Source organism: Lemur catta, chromosome 12 (genome assembly GCF_020740605.2).
Source record: "Lemur catta isolate mLemCat1 chromosome 12, mLemCat1.pri, whole genome shotgun sequence".
Taxonomy (NCBI): Eukaryota; Metazoa; Chordata; class Mammalia; order Primates; family Lemuridae; genus Lemur; species Lemur catta.
In genome coordinates this window covers 90,374,659-90,401,111 of record NC_059139.1, presented here as the reverse complement: position 1 = coordinate 90,401,111, position 26,453 = coordinate 90,374,659, and the positions used below count along the sequence as shown (strand labels likewise).

The following is a 26,453-nucleotide window of genomic DNA, read 5'->3' as shown; positions in this document are numbered from 1 at the left end:
AGCACTGTTATCTTGAATTATTAAATTCCATTCAGTTTTGGAAAATTAGTTAATCTACAAAAAGTTGGGAACAGAAAGAACTAAAACCCCCTTCTTTTTTGTTACACAGAAGATTTAGCTATTTAATCTGAGGCAAAATACTTATTTTCACTTTCCTCTACCTTCACACATTGATACATTGAAAAAATTGTGTTTTGTCTTATTGTCAAGCCAAGTTTACCAACCATCCATACAAACTAGGTAATAAAAAAGATGACCTCTTTCCCATTAACTATAAAATCAATTTTACAACATGACTCCAAACATTGAAATGTGGTGATACATGCTAGCTCTGTCTTCATAATCCTTTGCGGTGCACCAAGATTGATAGGACTCAAGCATGAAAGACAGAGTGGAGCCTCCAAAGCTGTGTGTTACAGGCAGACTGCAGACTAAGGCCAAAATGTGACAACCGTTTCCGTACACATTGGCTTTAGTCTACAGTCTCTCAGTTCTTCACCTTAATTTCCATTTGGCATCTACAACTCTCTTCCCAACCCTTGGGAAACCACGTCTCGAGTCTCTGATCATGGTTGGATCTCCAGAGAGGACAATGTTTCTGTTCATTCTCCCGATTGTCCTGATATCCAAGATGCAGCTAAAGCAAAACTGGCCTGCACATCTAGGTAGAATCCTAGAAAATGGAGAGGCTCAAATGTTTGTTCAGCAATATATTCTCTGTTTTGTGGAGTATTCATTGAAGATTACAAGAAATTAATGGACTTCAAGTTCTGGTCTTAGGTTTTTAAAGATTACTTGTTCCATAAACTCTCCATTATATTCTAATAATCAAATATACCATGGCAAACCCATCACTTTGTGGCATATTTGGATTTTTCTATTGCTTTATCATCAGTAAAAAAAAAGTCCAGGTCATCCACATAGGGGGAAGTACAACTTAAGCTAAGAGCAATAAAGACTTCCACCAATTTTGTCTGCGCTTGATTTTTTTTTTCTGATTCCTTAATAGCAATTCAATAAAGCCTAATAAACAGAAGCCATTTGCATTTCTAGTTTCTTATCCTGTGCCAGTCCATTACGTAGGTTCCTTCTCCCCTTCCTGTTGCCACTCTGCCTGATCTATTCTAGATGGGGTCTGAGATTCGAAGCAGAATGGAATTGGGGCTACTGAGCAATCTCCTGCCGGGTATCCATGCTATTCTGGGAGAAGGGGCAGCTGGTGTCGCAAAAGGGTAATGGCAGGCAGGTAGGGACACAGCCCACTTTGTCAGGCAGCCGTCTCCCTGACCCGTCATGGCTTCCTCCTCATTCCTGCTCCCACCCTACACTTTCTCTATTCGATCTAATTATCTTTCCTTTTTAAGCAATCTGTTAATTCTGCTTGAACAATTTTAAGGTTGTTTTTCCATCTTTAGAGTCCAGAAATTTGACCAGGATGTTATCTGCCTCCATAATTTTTCATTAATTCTGTTTCATTAATCCAGTAGATTCTTTCATATCTGAAAGAAAGAAAGATCTGAAAATCTGAGATTCACATTATGAAAAGGCATAGTTTATAAAAGTTTTCTTCTATTATTTAATTACTACTTCTCTATGGTTCCTTTTTTCTTCCTCTAGATCAGCAACTATTTAAATAGTGGGTCTCCTAGACAGTTTTCTCTGTTTCCTCATCCATGACTTCCATTTTTGAAATTGTACTCGATTTCATTTCATCTCCTAAAACATGAATACAGTCTTCACAGTTACCATATTATTTTTGTTTTCATGTTCCTCTGTGGAATTTTTAAATTGGGAAATCATTATTTTTAGCTCCTGGAAACCCTCTGGTACTATAATTGTATCCTCTTAAGATTTTTTTTTTTTTCAGACAAAGTTTTGCTCTATACACCTTGGTAGAGTGCAGTGGCATCATCATAGCTCACTGCAACCTTAAACTCCTGGGCTCAAGCCATCCTCTTGTGTCAACCTCCCCAGTAGCTGGGACTACAGGTGTGCGCCACAACACCTGGCTAATTTTTCTACTTTTAGTAGAGACGGGGTGTTGCTCTTGCTCAGGCCGGTCTCAAACCCCTGAGCTCAAGTGATTCTCCTGCCTCAGCCTCTCACAGTGCTAGGATTGCTGGTGTGAGCCACTGCACCCAGCCTCTCTTAAGAATTTTAATCATATTTTATCTAATATTTCTTCCGTTTTCTACATTAGCCCCACCTTCATAATAGAGGTTTATTGTAGTTTTCCAGTTTAGTCTCTTGTTTTATCTGGGCTGCAATGTTCCTAAGTGACTTGTGATCTTTTTCTGCCTATCCATGTTGATAGTGTGCTGGTTTTCAACACCTTTGTGGGTCTCTTTGGTTCTTGTGTTCTGACAGTGGGGTGGGTATTTTTCCTTCAGGGAGCAGCCAGTGAGCAACTTGGCCCCTTTGCTGATGTAAGTGGCAGAAGACCTCTCAGTTCACAAGTCCAGGCAGAGGGAGACAGGCTGACCTCAACCCAGCGTGGAAACTACCCCTCCTAAGGTGCCACCGTCCAAGGAACAAGTAGCCTCTTTCACTGCTGTGCAAAGCAAACGGCAGGAACATCTCTCCGTTACTTTCCCTCTGTGTATCCCCCCAAGTCAGCCGGCCTCCCTCCAGCCCCGGCAATCCCAACAACTCCCATTTACGTCTTTACCCTCCACCTGCACCTTCTTTCAAAGACTTGCTGTCTCACTGTATGTGGAACCTCCTGAGGTGGCCAGGATCAGCCCTTGGCTCCTTCTGGCTGGCCACATTCTCCAGGGCGGGAACGTGAGGCCGGGTCAGCAGCTTCCCAGAAACCCACGCCCAAATGTTTGAAAAGCATTTCTAATTCTTAGGAAGAGAACATGTTCCTGGAAGATAAAATCATATTGTTGCTTTCCTAAATTACTTCTCTAGAAATGAAATATATATGGAATGTTGAATAGTACAAAAATATATCTGGATATGGTCATTCAAATGTATAGCTGTATAATATTCTTTAAATGCTCACTTCTGATTTGCTAGCCCCATCATTCATTTGGTTATTGCAAACTGGTTCATATTATTAGCTAGTCTTCCATTATAGTAATGTTAGCTAGCAAAAATTTACAAGGTGTCCATTATGTGCCAGGCACTGAAGTAAGTGTTTTGCATGTATAAGTTTATTAAATCCTCACAAAACCCTTTGAAATAAGTACTATTAATATTCCTTCCAATGCATTACAATATAGAAACTAAAGCCTTAAGAGGTTAAGTAGGTTACTAAAGTCACACAGCTAGTAAGATGTTTTATTTACCAACGAAATGAGTGACTTGAAAATAGCTCATGTCACACACTTGTCTGCATCCCCTACTGTGCTTAGCATTCAAGGCCCCCAGTAAATAAACAGCTATTGAGAGAAGAGACAATGTTTTACCCATATTTGATCCCTAGAACACAGTGCTATAAGGCAAATGCTTCAAAAATGTTTTACTTATAAATGAAAGCATTAACAGGCACTGAGATTTAGAAAGCAAATCCACATAAGATAACCTAAAGCTATTTACAGAAGACTTGACTTTCAGCCACTAACCTGAGTTCCAGGGATTCAAATATGAATAAAATGTTTCGTCTGTCCTTAAAGAACAAGTAGTCTGGAGAAGAAGCACATACACACACAAATATAATAAAATATTATTGTTTTTAGACTGTACATGTAAAGTGCTATGGCGCCAAACATGAAAAGCATATTAATTTTTCCCATAGGATCATAAGTTTTTTCTTCTCATTAATTAATAGTAGAATCTGATATAGAAAGAAACACTACTTGGAAGTTTTTTTATTAGAAAGTTTATTGCATTGATCTATAATCTCAAGTGGTGATATAAATGACAATGTAGGCTAATACTGATGAAAGTTTATCATCTTTGGAAAATAGAGATTTTTCAACACTAACAACATTTTTTTTGTTTGCTACAACCAAGTAAATCCTAATGTATTTTGATTTTTTCTTTTTAAAAATATATTTTGCAATTCATTCATATCAAAATGCAGCCTATACTAAATACTGAACTAGAATAAGCAGACCCAGTGGTAGGACACCAATATCAACAGGACTCTAGAAGGGCAGTTTGCTGCACATCTTCAGTTAATCAACAAGTACCCGTCCACACCATGTGATCTGCACTTGCATATCTACGCACACTTTCATGACATAAAGCCTTTAACACCAAAATATCTCTTAAATATTCAGTTTGAATAATGAAGAGATTTTACCCAGAGATAGAAAATCCATTATTGAAGAAAACATAACCTTAAATCTTAATTTTTTAATGACTTTGTCATATTTTAAGCATAAAATGGACTTCTAATAATGACAAAAACTGTAAATGGTATTATGATACTCTTGTTCAACTTTTGTAATATTTATGGTTTAAAAGTCTCAAAAATTGACAACTACTATGGCTCTTTGGGGTCAAGGTGAATACATTTTCATAAATTGTTTCATTTCTCGCAAGACACGGTCATTATGCTAATGGATTTTGTTGGGGCAAACATAACTGTCCTGTTATAGAACTCTATGGTTGGTTTTCCTGAAATCGGTGAATAAAAATTCCCTAAAGGTAATGCCAAACACATTAAACTCTGTTAACATTGTTACTATGTCACAGAAGAAGAATTAATGTCAAGCACTATAAAATAATTATGAAATTTTCCTTATAATATAATTAACTACAAATAGCATATTCTTTTTATTAAAGCAAATATATGAGTTGTCATTTGGACAAGTTCTGGTGTATTTATATATAAATACCAATAATTTATACATTTTCTGATACATCAACTTCTAAGGAAATAACAATAGTTTGGCTGATATTCCTTTATGAATGGGTTTTGCCTATGTGAATGGTTTCTGACGTTCCTATATGAATGGCAAAGGAAGTGAATGATTTTCATACAGGAAATCATTTCATATAGAAATTTCATTCCTGTATGAAAATCATTCACTTCCTTTGCCATTACAGGATATAGGAGAGAAATTAACTTTAAGGTCCAAAATTAATACGGGTTCAAAGGTCATGAGGATAGATTCAGTTTGTATGAAGAATGACATTTCCATCAAATTCATCTGATGTATCTGAGAAAGTTCCTAAAGGTTGTAATAATTTCAAGGGTCAAAATCTGCCAGGGTTCTTTTGTCTTTTGTTTAATTCTCATTCTGACAAAAGTAATCCTCTCTATCCAAATCTATATCAAAATACCTAGAAAATTTTGCCTTCTCAACCAGACCTCTCCAAATGTAACGTGTCATTTCATAATATCCAAACGTCCATGTGAGTTCTGATGTCTGAAAAGTCCCGAGTGAACTCCGACAAGATTCGCCTCGGGTACCATGTTTCAGGACATCGGCCAGCCGGGCACTTCCTCGTCAGAGAGAACGGACAGGAGGGGACGGCGGTGGCTCTTCGGAGTTTACATCTGCTGCTCCCATTTTCTACCTAAGCTGCTGTCGCCTTTGTACATGCAGCTTTCATTGTTTTAATGGTGGAGTGAGGAAAGAAACCAGTGCTTTCTTTAACCCGTCTCCAGGGAACAACGGGAAAGTCGGGTTACCACAGAGCTCTAAAGAGATGACCCTTAGAAGAGAAGGGGGAAATGTCTTATTTTTCCTTACCAAAAAGGACTCCTGGGGCCACTGACCCACAGGTGTCTCGGTGAGATGCCTATCCCCTGGAGTCAAGGGTCAGCCAGTTAACTATTGGAATAAATCAATCGTTTCTAAGGTGGATTCCAGGTAATTCCTTATTTCCTTGAATTAACTTTGGAGTTCCTTAAAAGAAACAGCCACCAAAGGAGTGTGTGTTATAAGGGTGTTTGTTGTATTCTGCACCTGACAAGCCACCATCACAGGTGCAGGTGTGTGACACGAAATAACTATAGATATCCCAACTTGATAACTCGCAGGGACAATGCCTTCTGTACACCACCGGCAGGTGGATGCACTCTACATATTTGCTAGTGGACTCACTGGAGCAGAATGCCATACAGGGTATCATGTCTTCAAAAAATTGAAGACCACTGTTCTCTCTTACAAAGCTCCTTCCTTATTCAGCCTTTCAGCCCCTCTGCTTGCTCAAGCAGATAAAAAAAAAGTGAAACTGGCTCTCTTGCATCATGTCAGCACGCTCATGAGACAACGTCCTTACATTACTGCGTAAGCGTGCTCAGGGTGAGCATCCGTCCTGATTCGCCTGGAACAGTCCAGATTGAAGCCCATGGCAAGATAATTATTAATAATGCCCTTGTTTACTCTCAAAAGTGTCCCAGTTTGAATGATCAATTATATGATCATAATAACGAAGGTTTTTAGGAAGATGAATCTGTAACACTCAGTGACAATGTTTCCTTCCTGCTCCCCTTCTCCCTGGTTTAACCAAAACTCAGGGAACCAACAGATCAAAAGGAACTCCGTTTCGAAATATTAAAAAGCTTCTCTATTTCAATCATAAGCCAATCACCTGCGGTTACTGTACTATTTTAGTAATGATCAACTTTAATAGATTCCAATTATATATTTTCATCTCTTCCCTCCAAAAGAAAAAAGAACAATGCATTTTTATCAAGCAAAAGATGAGTGGTAATAATACAAGAAACAAGGAACATATAACAGTTTTTTCATTAACAATCCAAACACTACAACACATAGAATATACAACTTAAAAATGAAAATACAAATTAATGAAAAACTGGGTACATGTCTTATTAGCAATGCAAAAGACCAGCTTAAGCATAGTTTCTCTAAACCAACAATTAATAAAAGAAAAGTGCCCTTTTCTCAAATATGCACAAAAATATTTCAGTCCCTTATAGGGAAAAATTAATCAAAACTTTCTGCTAATTCTATATTACAGCATGTATTACTAATGGTTTACAAAACTTAAGCATCTTCTTACACTTAAAATTTACAGTCTTTACCAATCATTACACACTCATTCAATCCAGTCTGTCAAAAATAAAATTATTTCATTTCTATTTATTATGAAATAATTATTGATATGTTATGAATCACAAGTGGTGAATAACTATGATGGGGACAGTGATCAGAATAATGTGATGAATCTAAAATGGGCCAAGGATCAAACAGAAAAACCACCTCTACCTGGCACATTTGTGTATTGACTTCTGCAATACTTCTAATATTTCTAAAAGAATCCAATTGTACATTTTCCCACTCTAAACAAAATCTAAGATTTTCATATTTATATTTCTGTCCACTTCCAGAGTTTATTCCAAATCTACCCAGTCACGCCACCAGGCAGGACGTTTCCTCCTGCTTTCCTATCATCCCTACAAGTCTGAGTCCAGATGAAAACAATTAGGCAATAAGGACTCAATAATATGCCCCTTTTCTTCTGCATGTTTAGTGATTCCCACTTGTATGAAGTAAATTCTATGAGAAACTGTACAATCCTAGGTACAGCTCTATGTTGCAAATGAGAAATAAAACATTTAAATTTTAATTTTTCAAGCAACAATACCAATGTCCACTGCAACCCGTGTCTCCGAAGGAGTTCTGCAAGTTCATGCTTTCAGCCAGCGCCTTACAATAAGTCATGTTTCACGGGTGCAGTTCTAAAACTAACAGCCATGGGAACTCAAGACACTATCTCCTTCCACGCCACCACCTGGACCACAAGCACCTACAGTCAGTGTCAGCCTCAGCTTTGAGCTTTCTGGTTCATGCTCAACAACTGCCTACCGAGTTGATTAACATTCACATAAGGTGGCAAACGTGGGGATGGAGAAGCCAACTGCAGTTCTGGAAAGGTTTCCAGCGGCTACCAAGCGGCCCTTTGGCGTCATTCGCTGCTGCTGCTGCTGCTGCTGTTGCTGCTGCTGTTGCCACGGTCCTCTCCCTTGGGGGAAGATGAACTATCTCGGACGGGCAGCAGGTCATAATGACAAGGGATGTGACTGTTCTTTGGGAGGTCGTATGGATCCTGGGTGAGATGCCCGTTATTGCTGAATATTCCTTGGACAACACTCACCGTAGGTTCTGTGATAACCAAGGACACGTTAATTTATCAGCAATGGAAATTTTTTTTTAACAAAGAATATGGCATTTCTTGCAAATATCAAACACACAAAAGGAACTTTTCTAAAAATATAAGGAAATATTGGTTTTAAAAACATGATTCCTTTATAATCACACAGGGGTGGCAACTCTGTAATTGCTGGCCTGACTGACATGCACAAATGGTGCTTAGAACAAAAGGACGACCACATGGTTGGGTGGGACCACAACGAGGGGATGTACAGAAACCCTGGATCTGAATCACTGTCTGAAAAACACTTCGGGGATAATCTAGTCCAAACACCTTATTCTACAGGTGAGAAGACTCAGGTCCTTCGAGGTTAACTCAATTCATGGAAACATTGAACAAGTTCTCGACTTTAGGACTCCAGACTCAAATTTTCGGCTGAGTCCCCATTCTACTGTGGCAGGCTTAGGGGACAGTTTAAAGGGCAATTGTTACTGACATTTCAAAAATAAATTTAGTTCACTCTGGCTTCCATTTTTAAAAGCTGTCTTAATACTTAAAAAATGAATTGTTTTACAAATATTTTTCAGTTACATATCTAGCCTGAAATGAATTACCAGTGATAAATTAGCCACCTCATTTAAAGCTGTAGAGAATTTTTAAAAGTTAAAATCATAAATACTAACAGAGATATAGGAAGAGAGAGAGAGAGAAATAATTAAAATATATAGCCCTACTACCTAGCCAATGGTGGTTCTGGTATGCTTTATCATTTCCCAAATAGTATTTGCAAAGGGCAATCAAAATAATTCTAATTTTAAATTGAATTCTTATTAATTTGTAGCAGATTCAGATCTGAGAATATTATTGATATATCAGACAAGTTTGAAAGGAAAATGTTTTGATACTACTATAACTGTTTTATTAGTATAATGAATAAAACCAGGAAATGGAACCACCTGTTTAATCCATTTGAACCATTTATTTTGGCTAACTAGATATATTAGCTAATGTGACATATATGCTTTTTCTACGAGTGTGCTAAAATGCTCACTATGGTTACAAAACAAAAGATGGATGACGGGTAGAAAATAGGGAATACTTACTTTAAATTTTCTAAATGGTATTTTCCTTGAACAATTCATTTGAAACCAATTAGTATGATCACTGCAAACACAGGGTGCATCTTAAATATGGACCATTACTGTCCATAAGATTTATATGAACTGCAATTACTGTATTCCCAAATACTTTAAACTCTTTTAAGAAGATCTTATGCACTGGGTTCTTTCCATGGTTAGGACTCACCAACTTCATAGACATTCCTGTTGGCTGAAGCTGTGTTATTGATCTCTGCATACGGGGAGTCTCTTCGTGCTGGCGACTTCATCTCCACATAGCCACATTCTGAGTTTTTTGGGATAAGTACAGGTGGGTCTTTGATAGTAGCATATGGGTTTTCAGAGCTGCTTAGGGAGCAGGTACTTGAATTATATTCAGAATTCTTCCCTAGGTCTGTGAAGAGAAATGGGAAGAAAAAGCAAACATTGTTTCATGGCAACATCATTTCTTGATGATAATTTACTTGGACAGGTTACTTCTTTTTCTCTATAGCTAGGTTCCTATAATTATATGCAAAGAAAATACTACTATACGTTTTCTACTTATTTTGGAGAGAATTTGCTATAGAATTGCCCATCTATAAAGCAATTTTAGCACCTCTCAAAGGTGAGTATCTATGTAAATATCATGGATCTGATTTCATTTTGATGGTCACATTCCTGTGTAACCAATTCCATTTTATTTTACTAATAGAAAACGTGCTAACAGAAGCCTTTGAGATCAGTCAAGAAACCAGCTCCTGATGGGCCCGGGAGCACCAGGAGGGCCCTATGATCGTGGTGAGGAGGCATCTGTGCCGGGAGGATTCCCTGTGACACCTCAGTACCGGGCACCTCGTCCCTCACACTCACCCTGAAGAGCCGACCTCAGCCTATATACACGTGAACGTGCTGACCTTTTCTTGTTTTCCTTGCTATTTCCGTTTTTACATTTCTCTCTCCTCATAAGCCTATTTCTTTCAAAGGAAGTATGAATGTTTCCTCAGCTAATTGAATCTCTTATTCCGCAAGACTTAAGCCCTAACAAGATCCACCTACGGCCACTCTCTGGCTGTCAGTCAAACGTGTGTGTGCGTTTGGTGTAGTCACTTGGCAAGCCTGCATTCCCTCCACGCTGCCACTCTAGCTTGTTTAAAAAATATTTCAGTCTCCAAGATAAAATACTATTTTAAAAAAAGTTTGATTCTGACATATGTATTTCTTCCTCAAATTTACACCATACCTTTTAAGGATTTTCCCATATAGCTTCTGTCAAGTCCAAAAGCACCTGCAATAGAGGAAGAAAAAACACCCAGTGAGAACTGAAAGGAAGAGAAAACCCCTCTAATACTCCAAGGTCATGGAGGAGGAGCTCCCCACTGCAGTGAATAATCCAGGCTGCTGCTTCTCAAGCCTGTACCCCATATCAGTTGTGCCAGCTGTCCGCAGTGTTTAGAATTGCACAAACACACACACACACACACACACACACACACACACACACACACTCCACTCATTCACAGTGACTTCGGAAGAGGCTGATCAAAACAGGGTAGACACTGAGGCACAGAGGTGAATCAGTATGCTTGAGCCAAGGTTGTCCAGTGAAAAGCAAGGACACAGCTAAGACTAGAACTGAAAATTCACACCTGTGTGCAGATCTCTCAAGGCTCTGATGGATTTCAAATTACCACTATTCAGTTATATGATTGCCTCCACTATAAGCAAGTTTCCTAAAGACTGGGAGCTTCAAACACTGTTGACTGACACTTTACAGGCAATACTAGCTCTTGGTCATCTATATTCAGTTTTTATGTTAACAATGTGACTTTTCCAGGTACGAGGGCAGACTTATGTATGAGCCTAGACAGCTCCCTTGTTTTAAAATGACTGGCCCTTATTTCTTGAAGATCAAGAAAGAAACAGGAGTGTTTCTGCTCACGCTGGGAAAAATTAAGTATGTAAGCAAGCGAGAACATGCAGCCACTTACAGAAATCAATCAGGTCACAAGCCTCTTGTGTAAAATATAAGCATTTAATCACAGATTCATAATAATACCAAAAAATAAGAGGACATTACTTAGCCCATTTTATACCACCTGGTGTATAAATACTAAATTGCATTGTTAATATCACATAGGAATCAAGGATTCTATTGGAGCGGTGTTTTGACAAACAGAAAAAAAGCCGATAGATTAGGAAACAAAGGACTTAGATTTCATCACTTATTAGCCATATGACTTTGGGCAAGACGTTCAACTTTCTGAGTGTCAATATTCTCATCTCTAAAACGGGGAAAACAAAACTTGCCTTCCAGCTTCACGGGGCTGTTACTGTCATTAAGTGAAACAGAGCGTATGAAAAGGCTTTGCAAACTCTGGAGCACCAGACAAATCAGTAGTGTTGCAACTACTGTGACACTTACTGTGTCACACTAGGCTCAGCCGCAGTCTATCTGTCACCACTCCAAGGCACTTTCAATGATCTTTTAAAAAAAGTTATAGACTTGGGTTAAAAGCAGAGAGTACAGTGCTGACTGGTGACAAACACCCCAAATAAGCACTTGCCATCCCCTGCCACGGTGCCTGCATCTCTTAGCCGGATGCTAAGCTCCAGTCCTGATGGTGCTGTCTCGTGGTAGGGACGGAGTAAGGACAGACCACTGTGGAGAAAGCGGGGGCTCCCCTAAAGGGACAGGGTGTGCAAAACCTCAGTCACTGTGGGACAGGAAATGGGAACATTTCCTCTCTCCGTCTGGGTTGTGAAGAGTTTCGCCAAGCTGCCACTGGGGGGAAAGGCACAGGGTCATGCAAGGGGCAGGAAAAACGGGTGTGTGGTAAAGAATCCCCCTTACCAAAGAGAGGCTTGGCCTTTGCCCTCGGCTCCTGGGAGGTATCTCTACGTCTGTAGAACGTGCTGCCCAGTGGGAGAGTTTTGTTTACCTGGGGGCCGAGCGCTACACTGGATGGTTGGACAAGGTAATTTACCGTAGGGGGTTTGGGCCTTGTGGCCTTCTGGAGGGGCAGAGACTAAAGGTCAACACCACGAGCAGTGAAGCATGTCTACATGACCAAGCCCCCCAAAAACTCTGGATCTGAGGGCTGAGGTGAGTTTCCTGGCTGGCAGTACGCTGTGCGTGTGGTCACACATTATTGCCAGGAAAAGTCAGCAGTGTCCGTGACTCTACTGGCAAAGGACAAGTGGAAGCACCATGCCCTGAACCTTCCTGCACTCTGCCCCGCGTGTCTCTTCCCTTGGCTGATTTGCATCTGTATCTTTTTGCTGTGATAAACTATAATAACCATGAGTACCACCATTCAGTGAGTCCTGAGAGTCCTTCTAGCAAAGCACTGATATGTAAGGTGGTCTTGGTGACCCCCGAACTTGCAGCTGATGTCAGAAGTGAGGGTGGTCTTGGGAACTCCTAGACTTTGTAAAGAGACTCCATGAAGATGGGGCAGGGCCTGTGGCCTCTGACAGCAACCTATCACGGAGCTCTGCCTCTGTTCTTCTTTGACAAGTTCTCCGGCAGCAAAGTCTTGGGGCTAGCCCTCCCCAGGGGGTTAGGGAGAGAAGTAGCAGGGAGTAGGTAGTAAGCTGAGTCGACAGGAAGAAGAGCTGGGGCTGTGGGACCAGCCACCCCTGCCGGATTGTGTCCCTCTGCCTTGGAGGATCAGGGAGCTGTTCTAACAGGGGAGCAGGCAGGCTTCCTCATGAACTCCCCTATGTACCAATTCCGGGCTCAGGGCTTTCAAATTCTTGGTTTAATCTAATTCACACAACGAGCCAGTACATGGTCATTACCCCCATTTTACAAGTGAACAAATCAACTCTGAGAGGGTAAGTGATTGGCCCAGTGCCACGTCTCAGGGCTTTGTGTGTCAAGCTCAGGGCTCTTTCAGATGCCATCACAACTATCCCTTCATTTAAAATGCCCACACACTTCATCATCCACAACATGCCTCACTCTGCTCTCTGTGAGGAAGAACTTCTGTGCAACAACTTTACAGGGACGTTAAATGCAGAATTACTCTTGGGTGGGAATAAACCAGAGAGATCCAGAATTTCCAGTGAAGATTCTAAGTTCCCAACATGAGTCTCTTGGGTCTCACTGAGACAGAAAGCAGAGGTGTTTATACACAACCAGTGCGGTGATTCTGTGCGTTTAGGAGTAAGGACGAATTACAGTAGGTTAAGATAGAACAAGAAGACTTTTCCCTCATTAGTACTGGTTATAATTTTATTATCAATTTATATACTTTTTGAGCTAAATTATAACTAACTATAATTTAGACTTTTAAAATCTGCTTTAATGTTAAATGATGTTACCAATAAGCATAGTGTGAATCTGATACATAAATAATTTTACTGTGTGTTTAGAATACACATCCTATTGATAACAATGGTATTAAATATAAAATACAAGTAAAAGTTAAGAATCCATGCACGTTTTTCTACTAAAACATTTTTATGTCTGTAGTAAGCAGCATTCCAGGGTCTACAGGGATCAGTTCCCGCGACTGGGGAGGGAGTCTGGCGTCTGTGGTGTTCGCAGCAGCAGCAGAAAGGAGGAGTCCGAAGACCAACTTTGAAATCTGGCTTTACCCCTTTCCTTCCATGAAATTTTGGATAAGAAGGTCAACCTCTCTGTGCTTCCCAATTTATTTCTCTATAAAACAAGATTCATGGACCCTTTCCACCCAACCCTGGGTAGAGTTGTCAGGTTTAGCAAATAAAAATACACAAAGGTCAATCAAATCTGAATTTTAAAGAAACAACAAATAATCTTTAGTGTATGTCCCATGTGAGATTTGTGATACATATATGCAAAAATGTCTGTTGCTTATCTGAAATGCAAATTTAAGTGGGCTTCCTGGAAATCCTACCAACCAAATAAACATATGTGAAAGGGTTTGTCACCCATAACGTGCTGCACACACGTAAGTTCCTATGCCATCAAGCTCCTCCCTGAAAATACGGGTACATGCCTGGAAACTGCACCACGTTCTCAGCGGTGTATCACAGAAGCTCCCTGAGATGCCAAACATCCCACCCCTCTTCCCGGAGGTCCAAGAGATCATCATAATACAATGATGTTACTTGCCTTTTGACTCTAATTCTCTTTCAAGTGTTCAGTGGTGTTTTCCAGAAGCTACCTGAAGTGTGCAATTGCAACTGATTGAATGCAGGAGCAGATATGAGAATCTGGCCATCTTCTATGAAGCCAGACGTATTAAGGCGATTTATAAAAATATAAAATGGTGCTACTGTTCTCACTAATTTTGTTTTGATTTTGGAAAATGTAGTTATTTTTCATAAAAACCCATTTCATATTATTTTGAACCAAGATTATTATTATTTTAAATAAATTAATAAATAACTATTAACAGTTTTTTCTCAGTTTTAATTTCCAATATGATAAATGTCAACAGATACAGCTCTTATCAACAGAAGCTCTTTGGGGTCCTCTATAAATTGTACGAGTGGAAAGAGGCCCTGATTCTAAAAAGTTTGAGAGCCGTGGATCTGCTATATTCCTGCTGGCAGCCCTGTTTCCTCACCTGAAGGGGGAGGAGGACCTCAAGCACAGGTGCCCTGTGTTAAAAGAGAACAAAGAGGAGCACACCTCCCGGTGCCAAGCTGACAGGGTTCAAATACCAGCTCTAACATTTAACAGGCCATGAGGCCTTGTGCAAGTTTCCTAACCTCTTTATGACTCAGTTTCTCAGCTGTAACATGGAGATGATGACAGTAATAGCACCTACCTATTAGAGTTCTTGTGAGAATTAAGTAAGTTAATTTGTGTAGAGCTAGAACGTAAGCAACAAGCAAAGATCCTGCCCTCTTTTTAAAAAGATTTTTTATTTTTGTTTTTATTTTATTTTATTTTTTTTTGAGACAGGGTCTCACTCTGTCACCCAGGCTAGAGTGCTGTGATGTCATCATAGCTCACTGCAACCCGGAACTCCTGGGTTCCAGCGATCCCCGTCTCAGCCTCCGGCACAGCTGGGACTACGGGCGTGTGCGCCAGCGCTCTTGGCTAAGATCCTGGTCTCTCTTGATCAATCCCTGCACACAGTAGGAACTCAATAAATGTTGAATAAATAAAGCCCGTAGGACAGCGGCAAGCCCTCAGCAAGCGTTAGGTAATTCTGTTACCGTGGTCTCCGGTGCGCGTTTTCGACTGATGGCTTTGGCACAGCAGAGATCGGGACTGCCCGGGCTGCAGGGCGAAGCTGGGGCCGGGCCGCGGGGAGCACTCACCCAGCTCGTTGAGGTGGCCGCCGTGTTTCCAGTCGGGCGGCAGCGTCCCCGTCCCCGTGCAGGCTGCCACCAGGCCTCTCTTCCCAGGGTTCACGTTTTTAAGATTCACAAACAGCTGATTGTTTTTTGACTGTTAAAATTACAAACAATAAAAGGTGTGAGAAGAGAACACAACGCGGCACAGCACGGTGCTGCCGATCTGGGGAAGAGCAAGCCGGGGCACCTATCAAGGACCAGGCCTTGAAGGAGGCTGAGCCGAGGGCCCCAGGTGACCGCTGGCCACCCGAGGGGACTCAGAGAGCGGCAGGAGTCCGTGTCCCGCAGCCCCACGACGCCCCTCGCTGCCGCAAGTTCTCCGTTGCGCTCTGTCACTCGCGCCGCTCAGACCTTCCCTGGGCTTATAGACAGGGAGCTTTGACTCGGAAAAAAAAAAACAATTCTTGCTTTAAGCCCTCTCATCAAAAACTGTATGTTTGTTTGAGTCACAGGTGGCTCTCAGCAATTTTCCTGGGCATAAACATGAGGGTAGGATTATCTGCTTTGTCTTCCTACCTGAATTTGTACGAGAACAAATGGAAGGATGAATGTGAAAGTCTCTGGAGAATGTGAAGTGCTATTTAACCATGAGGCGCTATAATTGAAATCTAGCTGTGTTAATTTAATTATGAATGGATTGCTTTAATTAGCTTGATTTTTTTTTCTAGTAAAGATCTGGAATTAGCCGATGGAGATTGGAAATCTAATTGGTACAACTGGAAGGGAGAAATGTTCGGGATTTCAGAGCATTGTGGGGAAGGCCGGGGGTGAGCTGGGTGCTACTAGAGGAGCAGTTCTGGGTTTAGACAAACCTGGGTCTCCAACTCTTCTGTCCCTCAGTTTTCGTGTCTCTAAACTGGGCATAACCATCACTCTTGATTTATATGATTAGTATAAAATGAGTTTATATTTGTAAAGTGATTAGAAATGCTTGGCATAGTATTAGGTTCTTGTCATTTGACCATTTTTGACCTACAAAAATACCAACTTCGTGTGGTTCACCCCAAATCAGTGCACACTAGTAGTGCTGTCACTAAAGTACAGGTGGCCAGGAAAGGGGACCGGCAGACAGATGTTCTGAAGAGACAAACTTATTGATTTTGCCCAGAGTTGATTCTGCTATAGGTCTTTAGGTTTGTGTTAATGTCATTATGAGAAATTATTTTAAATTCTCATGTACAATTAGAAACATTTTTCCAAGGAAGTGTACTAGAAACAGTGCAGACTGCAGAGACAGGACGCACACAGCAGCTGCCTCACTCAGTAGCTGGGCAGCATGTTTGGAAGGGACTTAAACTCCCCATTACTCAAGTTTTGTCAGTGAACTTGAGATCCTAAGACACACTCAGAGGACTGTTTAGAGGAATAAATTAGATAATATATGTTAAGTACCTAGAACAGCATCTGGCCAACAGCAGCCCTCAGTAAACGCCTGTTGTTTTCCTCTCTCCCTGCCCACCTTCGGAGACTCGGGCATCTCCTCACCTTTGTGATGGTCGTCCTGTCCCTGTTGTTGACGTGCGGGGACGTGGCACACTGCGTGAGCGTGTGGTAGCTGGGATTGGTGAAGTAGTGGCTGTTAGCGTTTCCACTGCTGCTGTGGGGAAGGGTTTCTGCAAGCAGAGAGAAAGTGGTTGAGACAGCCTGTCCCTCTGACTCCGTGTGGAAAAAGGAAATCAAAGTAACAAAACGCCTAGACCGCCTCCACGTCACCAGCTGGGCAGAATCCCTCCTGCCCAGCCTGCTCAGCTAGCGGCAGCAGCCCTCTGCCTTCCTACCTGCCTCCTTGGAAAAGCACGAAAGTATCCTCAGACAGCTGCTCTTTGCTTTGGGGCTTGTAAAGCTGGAAAGGCATTGTTTGAAGCTACTTCTGCGGTAACTTTCCTCTTTTTTTAAACACTTGAGTTACTGACACAATAATTCTTCACTGAAAATGCACTACTATGTAAATCAGCTACTTTACGTATTCCCCAGAATCACTGTGCTTTTAAACACGCAACCAACCTGAAGTCCTTCAGTAATTGCTCCAAAATTAATGAAGATTTTAAGCTCTCAAATTCCTCAGTGTAAGTGGTTACTTCTGATGATTGTGTCACTTATAAATAATTTTTTTTTCTTTTTATGAGCACTTGTGACAGAAAGGAAGATTCAAAAGAGCTTTCTTAAAGTACTTCCTTGGTTCTTGCTAATACCAAAAACCGTTCCTAACATAACTTGGCTCTCTCAGACTCATGTGGACCCAGGGAGAGTCTGGAAGGCGCCATAGAAAGCACCCGAGGCCGGCGGCAGGAGACCTGGGCCACCCCCGGATCTGCTCCACGACCTTGGTAAACTCGTGACCCTCCCCTCCCCCCTCCACTATGACAAGAGCTTGGCATTGGCTGCTCCGCACAATCTCTTCTGGATTGAAAGTCCCCAAATCTAAAGCAACCACGCAATGAACCCAATTTAAAAATTCTCCATAGATAACAAAACTATACCGCAACTATTGCTGAGACACAAAACACGTCTCTAACAATTGATTCTTTTACCAAACATACAGTTCTGTCAAGGAGAACTGATGGAAACAATGATGGCACAGCCAAACACTCAGTCTCAAAGAACCGGGATGAAACTTCACTTTTCAAGGAGAAGATGCCTGCCATGCCTCCAGCCGTACCTGAAATGGTGTAATCCGCGTTGATGACCCGCACAGCAGGGGTGTAGGTCACTGCCGGCATGCTGGACTCTTTGCCCTTCTGCTTGTGTCTGTAGATAGCGAACAGCGCCAGGAGGAAGAGAACAACGAGGACAAGAATGATGATGCCCGCGATGGCCCCGATCTGGTAAGAGTCAGCAGGCAGGGCGGTGCTGGTGCGGCTTAAGCTGTTCAGATTTCCGACTATTATGACACCAGCTAGAAAAGGGAGCAAAGAGACTTGAGAAAGGATGACAGCGGCTGGATAGATGTCTGATCTGTACTGACAAAAACCTGCAGTGCTAAGGCCTGGTTATTTTCAGTTCATAAAATGTTAATTTGGAAACAGAGCAGGAAAGAAAAACAGCCATTCCTCATTTTCAGAAATTGTTGCCTTATCCATGCCCAGAGAATGGCTGCTTTAAGCCCTACAATGAGACGAAAGCCAGGCTCCTGGTGACAGATGCCTACAGTCACCGCTACTTGAGAGGCTGAGGTGGCAGGATTGCTCGAGCCCAGGAATTCAAGGCCAGCCTGGGCAATATAGTGAGATCCTGTCTCTAAAAATAAAAATTGAATTAAAAAGAGGTAGGATTTCTTAAACACAAAGATTTAACAGTAGAGTTTGGGAGCATCTCACATATTTCAGAAAACACTTTGATGATTAATTTGGGGTAATAATTCATCTAATTTTTATTTTTCTTTACTTATGATTCAGTACTGAGCTTATGGAGAGCTAAATCCTAAATGTCCCAATTGCCTGACTTAATCTTATGTCTATCCTTAGCATTTCTAAGAGTAATTTCCCTTCCAAGCAAGCATAACTCAGTTATATGGTCCAAGAACAGAATCTGCCTTACTCTAATTTCAATGGGTCTTTTACCTCAGCAGATATTGTTCTGTGCAAAGTTATTTTCCATGACAGAAAGATTTGTCCTGATAACACCTGATACATCACCCTAAAACCTTACTCATTAAATTTATAATTCAGCTTTACATAGTACTTCCCAGTGGTCCATCAAGTGAGGATTCTAACAGCAGGGATTGAAAATCAAGAAATCTAGCATCTAAAAAAATGGACCCAGGTACTCTGCACTTTCCATTAAGTTTTCAGGCTGCAGTTTTATCTCCCATAAATGAGGAAACTGGCTTCCATGTAGCTGTTTCCAGCACAAGGCAATGTTCCTATGATTTTACAATTGTAAATGCGAGAGGACCTTCGTATAAAACAGCCTGTCCTGAAACACAGACCACCAAGGCCAACACAGAGACATTACAATGTATTTGTAATAATGATATGATCATGAAATGTAATATCCTATTGTTGTGACAGTCAAATGTAAATCACAAACATGCAAGAGTTATTTTATGAAAGGAATTAAGTGTAAATATTTCCACGATCCGCAGTTTAAGATGACTCCACCTACAACACTGTAGAGCTTTTCTAAAGCCTTTCCCAGCCCATTTGCTGATTGCCTCCCAGAGAGTACCACGTGCGTGCTAGGGCTGTCTGTAGGGCGTGCTTCAGAACCGTCAGAGGAGCCTTCTCAAAAGTCCCATCCACCCCAGAATCAAGATGGTCCCAATGGAACTATATATGTGAGATAAATACCCCAAGTGATTATGCTATATACCCTAGTTAAAAACCATGGAAATAAGTTTCTTAAAAAGCTAAGCATATGCCTACCATATGACCCAATCATTCTACTCCTAGGCATTTACCCAAGAGAATGAAAGCACGTGCCTGTACAAAGACGTCATTCACTATTGTTCATAAGTAGCTTTATGTGTAATAGTCAAAAACTGGAAACAATTCAAATGTCCATCAACACATGAATGGATAAACAAATTATGGTATGTCCATAAAGTAGAGTCCTGAATAAAAAGAACTGAACTATTGATATATACAACAACATGGTTCACTTTCAAAATAATTATGCTGAGTAAACAAAACGAAACCAAAAAAGAGTACAGTGTGATTCCATTTATATGAAATTCTAGATGATTGATCTACACATAGCAAACTAATCGATAGTGAGAGAAAGCAGATGAGTGATTGCCTGGGGCCTACGGGGTCGTGGCAACAGGGAGGGGCATGAGAAAACTTATAGGGCGATGGACATTGTGTTTATCATGGTATATACACATTTCAGATTTTATCAATTGTATACTTTAAAATAGGTGTGTGTTTCATATGTCAATTATACCTCAATAAAGCTGAAAAAATCATAGGTCCACTAGAAAGTTCATGAGCTTTGGAATAAGAGAACCTGGCATAAAAGCTGTGACATATTCTATATATTAGCTCTGTGACCTTTGGGAAATTACACAAGCTCTCTAAGCTGTAATTCCTTTATCTTTAAGACAGCAACAATAAAGCACCCATCTGGAAACTGAATAAGGAAACAGGTGTGCCGTGTCGAGCTGTGATGAGGATTATGTTAGATAACATCAGTGTCAATACTCAACATTGCCCAGCACATGGCGGTCACACAATGAGAGGCAGTCGTTACTTGCTGGTATCTTTACCTTGGTCACATCTCGCGCCCTTCCATCCTGGGCTGCAGTAACAGGTCCCAGTGATGTGGTCGCAGGTGGAATTGTTCAGACAGTCACATATCTGGCGACAGCCATAGCCGTATGTTCCCGCAGGACACTCTGGAGAAGGAAAGTCAGGTCTGTCTCCCCAGCTTTGGGAATCTGGAGCAAGACTGTCTCTTACTGCAGGGCCCTGCACATCTGGAGGTGAGACCTTTAGGGGACTTCTGTTCAGGCAGACTTACGCCAGACAGGATGGCCCAGAGCGGGACAGCATTCCCTGCATCCTCGTGGGACTCACCATCCAGGCTGCGCAGGGCTAGAGAGGAAGCTGCTCAGCATTACATTACATGGAATCATACTGCTCTCCTGGCACTTTCAGCTGCTGCTAATACATACCCTCCTCCCCCACATGCATATGGGGAGTCTGTGGAGCCACCACGGAACAGAAGAAGACAATCACTAAGGGCATTTTGAGATGACTCCACCAGACAAAACTGTGGGCTGGAAGGGGCCTAGACTGAAAAGCATAAACTTGAGATGCTTCCTGGAGAACATGTCTATTTTACTGTAGACTTAGTGATCTTTGCAAAGGAACATTCTCACCTGGATTGGCTGAGAGTAGGAGAAGAGGGGGAGGGCAAGTTTTGTTCATTTTCTAGGTAAGAACTTCATTTGCCATGGAATAAACTTCAGATTTGCAAGTTGAAGTCCCAGAGACTAACACAGTGGGATTCTTATCGTGCAGTCTTAATAAGAGTAGGGCGTGAATTTCAAAGAATAGTACAGGCATGTAAAAATCTAAAAATCTTCATGACAAAATACTTATGTTCTTTGTAAAGTGAGCAGCAGGGGGCAATGTGCTATTATTATCAGAGTTCTCTGTCAAACATAGGGTTTCTGTTTACAAATGAGCATTGGGAGAAGTCTCCAAAAACAGGGACATTTTAATTTGATGTTCAGAGTAATCGTGGAAACACTCAAAAGGTTTTTATTTAATAAGACTTTAACTAGTCATCTGTCATTCAAATCAAAGTCAGTTTAGAGCCTCTACTGGTTTTTTATGCACACGAGGGGTGTGACTCAGTATCGGTGTCATGCTTAAATGGCACGGCAATGCAAGACTAAGGTTGGGCCATCTCTGTCGGGAGCTGATTCTGGACGCTGCTTTCGCTGCATTTGCCAGAGGGCGGAAACGCCAAGATATCCTGGGGTTTAGCACGTGAGCTGGAGGCAGCCTGGCTGCCCAGGGGCTCTGGAAGGTGCTGGCGGGGTGCAGCGGGCAGGGATGCGTCACCGCCAAAGTCCTGCTGTGCTGACACCCTTTCCAGGCCACCCGGCTCCTGCAGCCACAGTGGCTGATCCAAGTACAACCTCCGGTGAGTGGGAATCGTTCTGCACCTTTTCCTGCCTCAGAGGGTTTTACCGTAAGAGAGTGAGCCCCATACAGCTCTAAGCCCTTATTTATTTACCTTGAATACTGAGGGAAAGTCACAGAGGAAAGAATGATAAACTAACTTGAAATATTCAATTTAACACTAATGTTCTGATAAGCCTGCGAGCAGATGCATAGCTTGTGGGTTGGAAATGGAAACCCAAGGACGAGTCATTCCAACAGAGCATATTCTGAGCGAGAGTTTGAAAAAGAAAAAAAAAATTTTTTTACAGGCAATATGCTGTCTTGAGGTTGTTAAAACTAACATGAGAACTTGTTAGTGGAAACAGCACAAAAGTACTATCTGGAGAAAGTTGCCAAAAGGGTGGCGACGTTCACAGGGACGTTCACCAGCAGCGGGGGCCGGCCCCGGGTCCCCAGCCTGCACCCCCATAAGGCAGCGGCCTCCCTTGTGAGACCCGGGTCCGCCTCTGCCTCGGAGAAAGCCCGACTGGCCCTTCCACCGCCGGGAGCAGCCCCGCTGCAAATGTACAGCGCCTGGAAGGGCAGCACGGAAAACCTGAATTCTGTCTCCCCCCAGGGCGCGGGGAGTCACTGGGGGAACCGCGAGGGCGGCCAGCGACGGGGCGAGGCCAGGCCTCCGGGAGGGGAAGGCAAGGGTGCCCGCAGCGCACACAGCCTAGAGTCGCGAATTCTGCCCGGCCGTCCCCGCGTCCAGCGCCGGCCGCCCGCTACTCACTCTGCTCGCAGCTTCTGCCCATGAATCCCGTGCGGCACGTGCACTGCCCCGACATGTGGTCGCAGTCGGCTCCGTTCTGACACTGGCATATCTGCGCACAGTCCTTGCCGTAAAACCCCAGGGGACATCCTGTGCGAGGGGGAGGACGGCGGGGTCAAGGGGCTGCTGAGGAGAAACGGCTCGTGCCCCCAACACATGTGCCTTTAACCTCGCAGGACACGGAACAGTTAGAGAATAAAGACAACAGGGCACGTCTCAGCTTGTCACAGGGCTTCTCTGAAGTCCCCAGACAGGGCTCCTGCGAGGAGGTCGTACGTTGTAAGCAGGAGGCAGAAGAGTCCTGCACCTGTCCTCTAACCACCACTGGGATCCCCAAAGGCCAGACGAGCGTCTCCTGACAAAGCGCCCCTTCCAGCCCAGAAGGCGGGCGTCGCCTTTCATTCTTCCGCTCAACAGCTAGGATCCTGGACTCAAAGTCCATGGGCCGAATGAGTACTTTATATTACAATTAGCTGCATGCTTTTACTGGCAGTACAGAACGTCTCCAACCCTGCTACTAGCCTTGTCCACTGTATCTGTTGTTAACTTTGATAATATCACCTTCATCGAAGATGTGTGGCAGAACGCTTAACTTAAAAAAAAAAAAAACCAACTGTGCCTCACAGGTGCTTTGCAAAAAGCTGTAAGCCTTCCTACTGCTGCACAATTTCCAAGGCTCGAGGCACTGGGACTCTTGGGCTGAAGACATCCATCCACAAGCTCTATTGGCTCACATGGGCTGGCAGCTGCCCTGGAAGAGTGTTTCAGGGCTCTCTGGCATAATGAAAGCTTCAATACAGGCTGATTCGATGGTTGTTTCCAAATAGTACATGTGCTTTTTATTGTTCTATTTTCTTATGGCGAGGTATAATAAAAGCCCACCTTTTAAGACACAGAGGCAGTGTACAGATGCCAGCATGCAATGAGAACCCTCATTCTCACACATATTTATTTAGCACCTACTCTGTGCCAGATTCTTTTCATGTGTTCTCTTAATCTTTACAGCAACACAGAAATGCAGGGATGGGTATTCTGATCCTACAGATAGTGACCAAGCCCAGAGTGCCCTAAGTCACACAGCTACCAAATGGAAGGCCTGCAGGGCTGTGATACAAACCCAGGGAGGTCTGGCTCCAGACCCCATGTATTCACCACTATGTCACGCTACTTCCACTTAAAAAAGGTCCTCTGTTTGAAGCAGGTCCTAATTTTAGATTATAAGTAATATCTTGTAAGTACTCTTCTCTAAGGAGTTAAAAATCCTTATAGATAAAATCTCTGCAGAATATTTTTGGGCTGAACTCTTTCCTTGCCAATTTTCCCTTTCAAATCTTGGTCCAAGGTCTCCACTCCCTTCTAGAAAGTTTCAAAAGACTTATTCAGCCTATTCTCTAATTATGTGCTCTAATTAGTATTAAAAAGAATTGCCTAATTTCTGACCCATCTTTCCTCCTCAGCTCTTTGCTATAATTCTAATTATACATTATTCTTAATACTAATCATAATATGTGCCCTCCTGTCTTGCCTGCTTTATTCAGTGGAAGGCAAGAGGGCAGAGAATAATCTTTTTTTCCCAATGAAGCTCAGTTGTGGAGTACTTTTCAAATTATACCCTATGATGCTAAAAACCTCACGGAAGAAAAAATGGTTAGGACACTAAGGGATATGAAATGGGAAAAAGAGCCAGAGCAGTGGTTCTCAAAGCACGGTCCTCAGCTGGCATTACCACCAGATGATGGACATGGAAACTCTCAGGTGCCAGCCCAGACCTACTAAATCAGACATTCTGAGGGTGGGGGCGGCACTCTGCACCTGCCCAATCCTCCAAGTGATCCTGAGGCTCACTGCATTTGAGAACCACTGAACTCCATCTTTTCCAAGAGCACATGTTAAGTCAGGCAGTAAGGCTTGTTGTCTTCGCTATCTTTCTAACCTCTGTCCTTTATCCTAACCTTCTGCTGTGAGAATAAGTTACAGGGAATTTGATCCACATGAACAGGGTCTGGTTAAAAGAGGGAAGAGGAAGAAACTGCATATCACTGCACAGCATTGCTCTTCCTCGGTGTCCTGACACAACCTAGAACAGAATACTTGGAACATGGCAGCTCTCAACCACTTGGAGAAATGTAGTCTAGAGGTCACTGGGTAGATGAGGCACTCCAATGCCAGGGACCCTTGGTGAGCTCAGACTGCGCATGCAAAGGGTGAGGCTGTGTTCTTCCTGGGGCGTGGGGAGGCTCCTCTCAGAAGGCTTGTCACTTACTCTGAGTGCAGTAGAGCCCCGTCCAGCCAGGGGTGCATTTGCACTCTCCGTCGTAGGCGCTGCAGAAGGCCCCGTTGTGGCAGTTGCAGGTGTGGATGCAGTTGGGGCCCCAGTGGGCAGGTGGACATGCTGAAACCACAGATGTGGAGAGGTCAGGTAGAGAGAATCCCATCCACCCCCACACAACTCCTGAGTGTAGGAGGTTAGCAGTGTAACCGAGGACTCAGAGAGCACACTGCTGCGAATTCTGCACCGAAACTCAGAGGGCAGTGCTGACCGCACGGTGCCCATCGTCACGGACATGTGTGTTCATTCGCAAGTGCACAGTGAGGCAGGTGGAGAAAAATCATCTCGACTTTACAGATTCAGTTATCAAACACCCATTCAACACCTACTATGTGCACAACACTGTCCCAGGCACAGGGATAGCAGAGGACAAGACAAAGTCCAAACCACCCTCTGGAAGTTATATTTTAGCTGGGGAGTCAGGCAAAGTAACCAACCAACCAACTGGAAAAACAATGGTGGTGAGTGCTATGAAAAAACTAAAATGAGATGAGGAAGACAAGAACGATGGGAGCCACTCCTGTAAAAAAGGCCTCTCTGAGGAGAAGTTGTTTGAGCAGAGATCAGATGGGGAAATGCTTTGACTCAAGAGAGATTAAGGGACCCAAGGTCCCTTTAATCATGTCTTTGATTTCCAAATCCTACACTCACTCTACATCAGAGTCATCACTTTAGGTTCCTTTTAAATGTTAAGGTTCCCAGCTGTAGGTAAAAATTGGTTTACTCATAAAAACTTACTTGGAAGAAGTAGAAAATAACAAAAACTAAATCATTAGGGGTCACTGCCAGTTGAAAAGCAAGCAGAAAGTCAGATAAAGTATCTGTGAAATAATAGTGTAAGATCACAGGGTAAAATAATTTAATTTACAAAAAAAATGCTTTTCATTCATACTAATGTTTCAGGAACAAATTTTAACTGCACAGAAGGAGGACGACCTGTAATTTCTATAAGGATACCCAGTAGGGAATATGGACTAATACAAACAATAGATAATAAATCTGAAGTAATTTAAAAAATGAAAAAAAAATTCTTCCATAATTTTGCACACGACTTTGCCCAAGAGCAAGGGAAAAATGATGGTTAACACTCAGGGTCTGAAATGAACATCAGAATAAATTTTCTAAGTACAACACCCTCATTTTACAGATGAAAAAGCAAAAGTCCCAAAAAAGTTAACAGTGACTTATCAAAGGTCACATAGACTGATAATAATATTTGTTATTTGTTAGATAAATACAGCATCTCTCTTTAAGGCCACAGCAAGACTGGGGGAGAAAACAACTGAGGTGTCAGCCCATGGATGCTGGATCAGCAC

General features: G+C 42.4%; 1 protein-coding gene across 1 annotated transcript in view; it reads right to left on the bottom strand.

Moving 5' to 3' along the window:
- Nucleotides 1–7,773: 7,773 nt before the first annotated feature.
- Nucleotides 7,774–26,453, bottom strand: part of MEGF10 (multiple EGF like domains 10) — a 114,149-nt gene continuing 95,469 nt past the window's right edge. The window contains exons 16-24 of the mRNA XM_045566023.1: nucleotides 25,072–25,200; nucleotides 22,770–22,898; nucleotides 20,626–20,754; nucleotides 18,079–18,315; nucleotides 16,905–17,032; nucleotides 15,384–15,513; nucleotides 10,363–10,407; nucleotides 9,328–9,534; nucleotides 7,774–8,033 (exon numbers count right to left, since the gene is read on the bottom strand). Coding sequence (XP_045421979.1) covers nucleotides 7,837–8,033; nucleotides 9,328–9,534; nucleotides 10,363–10,407; nucleotides 15,384–15,513; nucleotides 16,905–17,032; nucleotides 18,079–18,315; nucleotides 20,626–20,754; nucleotides 22,770–22,898; nucleotides 25,072–25,200 — 1,331 coding nt within the window. The 3' untranslated portion in view covers nucleotides 7,774–7,836. The remainder of the gene's footprint in view (nucleotides 8,034–9,327; nucleotides 9,535–10,362; nucleotides 10,408–15,383; nucleotides 15,514–16,904; nucleotides 17,033–18,078; nucleotides 18,316–20,625; nucleotides 20,755–22,769; nucleotides 22,899–25,071; nucleotides 25,201–26,453) is intronic.